Here is a 5,430-nt window from a genome sequence, read left to right as displayed (position 1 = left end):
AATAAAACTAATCATTTCGTAGATCTATGTCAAGTTATAAACTAAAAATATTTCCAAAAATTCTTAAAATTTCTCGGTCTCTTCACTAGTAACATTTGAAACATTTAACTAATATTTTCCTAACGTAATTTTATTTTTCCACAAGCATCATCAACCTTTTTTAAAATTCTTTCCTAAAATACATAATTCTACTGTATCTAATAACTTGACTGGGGAGTACACTATATCCTACTCTTTGAGGAGTTCTACATAGGACTCAGTGTAAGGATGGTATACAAAACGTAAAGTTATCAATTTTATTTTAAATACTAGTGACAACCATTTTATCTCACAATTTATTTTACGTACCTCAATAGAATAGAAATGGTGGCTCATTTACTGAGTCACCGTTTCTATATACCGCGAGATTTTTGGGATTTATTTTCCCAAGTAAATATTCAGCATAACTGTAGTTAAGAATAAAAATATCGATATATCTGCAGCAACCACCAAGTTATTTAACTCAACCAATTATTTTCATTCGGTATAAAGCTAAATATGTATCCGCTAATAAATACCACCCATTGGAATATCTTTAACTTGCTTAGGTATCCTTTTCATTAAAATAATATATGCTTTGTTAACGCAAAAGCTAACCGTCTGCTTTAATCTACTGTTACTTAAACTAGTAAAGCTATTTCACCAATATTTGGATAAGAAATATTTTTTATACCATAAAAATATTTAAATGATTTCCGGAATAAGCGTACTCTTTATTATAATAGCTTCGAGGAATCTATAGAATGTTGCATAAGCACCGTGCTCTGACTGCTTGTGCAACATTCTGACAGCACTACTAGTATTAGTAGAAACAGATGTATGCTAATGAACTTGGTTACATGATTGCTGTTATTTTGTCATTAATCAATTGATATTATGCTCTGTACTCGCCTAACGCTTTACTCTAATGTATAAGTATGTTGAATTCTAGAAACTGGTTATTAGTATCCCTATATCTAAGCGAAATCATAGTATACATACCTACATATATATATCTATATACACACACACATACACACACACATATATGCATACATAGTTATGGAATATTCTGTTAAGAACGTAGTAGAGTACAATATAAAGCTCGTCCACCTTCAGATTTCATCCTGTGCTATCCAGCAGTAGTATTTTACGTAGTTCCGGGTTTGTGTTTGGGTTTCTGTCGTGTGTGAATAGATAACTGAAAAAAATTGGAGCCAACAAGGAGTACGGTTGGATACTTATTTTCAATCACTACAATTGTTTCTACGCAACGTAGTTATCCAGGGGTGCAAGTACTTGATTATGCAACCGTTTCCATGCATTAATGAGATCTGGTTGTGTTTCCTCTGGCGATATGTAAATATTGTCTCCGTCAGTTCAAATTCTCGGTTTCAAGAGCATCCCGTCTGTCTGCTGTGATCGTGAAGTTAGTAGCAGCTACTGAATTTATCAACGGCCTTCCAGCAGCAACACGGAATTTACCAAGGTGTGTTATCAACGGTCCTCCAGCAACAACACACAGGTGTGTGGTTACTAGAGGACCGTTGATAACACACATTGAAAAACTTGCTGGTTACTACTAACTTCAGGTCACAGCAGCCAGACAAGATGCTCTTGAAACCGAAAATTTGAACTTACGGAGAGAGTATTTACATATCGCCTGAAGAAACACAACCAGATTTCATAATGCAGGGAAACGGTTGCATAATCAGTAACCTGAAGAACTACGTTACTTAGAAACAATTATAGTGATTGAAAATAAATGTCCAGCCATACTCTTTCTTGTCGACTCCAATTTTTTTCATTTATATGCACGCACACACACACACACACACACACACATACACACACACACACACATATATGAACAGGCACATTCTGATATGTATACAATGCATTACTTGTTTCGTCTTTATTATCAGTTATAGTATATCCAAAGCGTCCATAAAGGTGATTTGTCTGCTATACATAATAGTGTCAAGTGACAGAGCAGTGTCTCCCGCCTTCGTTGCTTCGAATAAATGATCTGTTATTTTTTCAGTAATAATTTTGCATTAACCGCGAATTTTAGCATTGCATTTATTTAGTAATAATTTGAAATTATCATGAATAAAAACAAATCATATAACAACAGCTACAAAACTCATATAAAATTTCAACAGAAGGTAGGTAGTAAATGACTTATTAAACGGAATAATTTAACGTTTTTAATAAGTTTTTAGCAAAAAAGTAGGTGGTAATAAATTTTTAGCAAAAAAAGTAGGTGGTAAATTATATACAACAAAATTAGAATATATGTAAATGAATGTTGTTTAGCTGCGGACCTAGCTGAATACCATACTGTGTACACAATATATTTTACGTGTTGTTTTCAGGAAAAGGTTGTCGCTCAGCGAATATCCGATGTCATTACAATCAGCTCTAAACTTCAATAGGTTTAATAAAATGACAAATTTTATTTCTTCTAAAGAAAAAAAGAAATAACAAAATAATATTTATAGTTTAAGGTTAAACCAATTTATGTTTTTCTTGCCTCAATGTCGTAGTAGCATCAATGTGAGAATTAATGTATGTACGAGATTTTGATGACACATAGAATTTACATATATATATAAGATATTGTCATAAGGTCATCCCTTAAGTAAAACTTTTACGATTGAACGTGCTCAATCCATAACCATCCCCTATTTTATGTTGGCTTCAAATTTTGGCACAAGGCCACCAATTTCGAGGGAAGGGATAAATCGATTACATCAAACTCGGTACTCAACTGATAGTTATTTTATCCACCTCGAAAGGATGGAGAGCAAAGTTGACCTCAGCGACATTTGAACTCAGAACGTTGAGGCGGAAGAAATGCGGCTAAGAGTTTGATCCGGCGTGCTAAAGATTCTGCCAGCTCGCCGCCTTCCATCCCCTGTTTTATAATACTACATTGTATTAAATTGTCTGGTGGTTGCCCGCACCCGAGTTTGCGGCCGTGGAGCCGTCGGATTTTTGATGGCTGGAGACGTTTATGTACTCGGTTTAGGGATGAACTGGTTAACGCAAGAATGATTTTGATTATAGGTCTCTGCTATTACACACTACCTGAATTCTGAACGTAAAGACAGACGAAATACCGCTAAGCATTTCGCTTGGAACGCTAAAGATTCTGCCAGGAATTAATATTGGTTGCAGATTTTGGCACTTACTCTCTCGATGGAGAGAGTAAGTCGATTACATCGACCCCAGTAACAATAGCTAGTTGATGTAAAACAATTAAGGTCTAGAAATGTCCTAACTTTAGTGATCGAAGGAAAATTGAAGGATATATGAAAGATTATTGATAAAAATATAATACCGTCGTGTTCATATAATATAAGTCTAAATGAAACGCTGTTCCCTAGACACATCCAAACACTCATACGCTCATACACACACAAATATATATACAAGCATATGTATAATGTATATATATATATATATATATATACATTATACATGAGATATGTATGTATATACACACATATATACGTAAACATACACACGATGAGAGAAATGTCCTCAACGCAAACACTCACATATACATATATACATAAAACATATGTGTGTGTGTATAATGCATATACACACATACATATGATATGCCTGTGTATATATACGTATACACATACACACACAAATATGTCTCTATATACACACATAGATACGTACACACACATGCATGCACACACACAACGAGAGGAATGTCCTCAACACATAGTAAAGTTTATTTTTTTACTCGAAGATGATGCTTCATACCATTGTAACCTCAGGTTTCCTGTTCTTATTTTTTACGTGATACCATGAATCACGAGAGATCTACGCTATGTTCTGACTTTGATTCCATGAGAGGTAGGTATCTTTAGAAAATGGGATCAATTTAGTCTGATTGATATTATATTGAATTTCTCCCTAAAATTAAAATATTAATCACAGAAACTATATTGATATAGGAACAATGCAAGACATATTGGATGGAAATAACAAACGATTATATCGAAACCAGAATTTAACAAATACTTACTTTGCTGACACTTAATGAATAAATCCTCGTCGGAAATGGGATTTAGAACATAAAGAGGGGCAACTAAATAATCTTGTTTACTGTAAGCACAAAGCCTGAAATTTCAGGGGAGGGGTTAGCCGATTACATAATAATAAATCATTCATAAATTATATAAACGATTTATTATATAGATTATTTATATAATATAGGATTTATATTATATAAATCATATTAATATAAAATCATTTTATATTAATATGATTTTAATATAAAATCATATTAAAACACGTACGGTAAATGTTAAGATACACACCATAAGTAGTGTAGCTTAGTGAACGAAATCATGAGATCAGCTGTGTTGTCTCATTTATCGGTCTTTCGGAGCTCATATTGCACCGTTGTTCCAATATCTACCGTTAGGCGTCGTTGTCACTCGTGATTCCCGCGATTGTTTTGAATGCAGATTTGTTTACGTCTGTTTATTGGTTACTTTCTCATTCTCATTCGTTTGTGACTTTATCTGAGCCCATCACACTTCGTGACTGTTGGAAGAGATACGATATCTACAAGGCTGTACAGAACACCAGCGGCATGGAATGCTGTACAAAGCAAGGCTATAGATGGTGTATGGAAGAAGCTATGCCCGCAATTCGTGAATGACTTTAAGGGGTTTGATAATGTTGCCATCAACAAAACGTTGGTGACTACGAGCAAAGAACTGGAAATGGATTTGGCGGAGGAGGATTTCACAGATTTATTTGAAAAAGACAAGCAGCCCCTGACAAACGAGGATTTGATGGAGCTTCACGAGCAGCAAAATAAAGAAGAGGAATTCGAATCTGAACCACTTCACTTTACTATTAAAAAAATGCAGCAAGCATTTGCATATAAGGTCTTTCTATGTTCGACGATATGGATCCAAATGCTCAACGTTTTTCCAAGATTATGGGGGCTTGTCCCGAAGCTATTGCTCCTAATAATGTAATCCTTGGGGAAAAGAAGACAGTTCAAAGAACTCTCAACCGGTTTTTTAAGCGCATCGAACAAGAACAGCTGTTGACGTTGATGAACCACAGCCATCTACATCTGCGATGTAAACCACTAAATTGTATGTACGTATTGGTAAATTTAAAATAATTTAGTTTTCTTTTTTTTTACTATTGCAAAATAATAATAATTACTGAATTTATTTTTTAAGCTTAAAAAAGGCTTTTATTTTACCATGTCTTATTGCAAACCGCATTCATAAATAAAGCGTTCGCGATGTACGGTAAACACCACCAAATTGTATTCGTAAATCTAGATTACTTTTTGTTTTTACTGTACTGTATTAAAAAATAAAAATTATTTGCTTGTAAGCTTAAAATAGGTTTTTATTT

The 5,430-nt window shown here is 33.9% G+C and overlaps 1 protein-coding gene across 1 annotated transcript in view; it reads left to right on the top strand.

Moving 5' to 3' along the window:
* Positions 1 to 4,996: 4,996 nt before the first annotated feature.
* Positions 4,997 to 5,430, top strand: part of LOC106868959 (sodium- and chloride-dependent glycine transporter 2) — a 29,475-nt gene continuing 29,041 nt past the window's right edge. Inside the window, exon 1 of the mRNA XM_052968482.1 lies at positions 4,997 to 5,144. Within this exon, the coding sequence (XP_052824442.1) occupies positions 4,997 to 5,144 (148 nt within the window). The remainder of the gene's footprint in view (positions 5,145 to 5,430) is intronic.

The sequence above is a fragment of the Octopus bimaculoides genome, chromosome 6 (assembly GCF_001194135.2).
Source record: "Octopus bimaculoides isolate UCB-OBI-ISO-001 chromosome 6, ASM119413v2, whole genome shotgun sequence".
In the NCBI taxonomy this organism is placed as follows: domain Eukaryota; kingdom Metazoa; phylum Mollusca; class Cephalopoda; order Octopoda; family Octopodidae; genus Octopus; species Octopus bimaculoides.
Note: the sequence above shows the minus strand (reverse complement) of the source record. Positions and strands in the feature narration are given on the sequence as shown.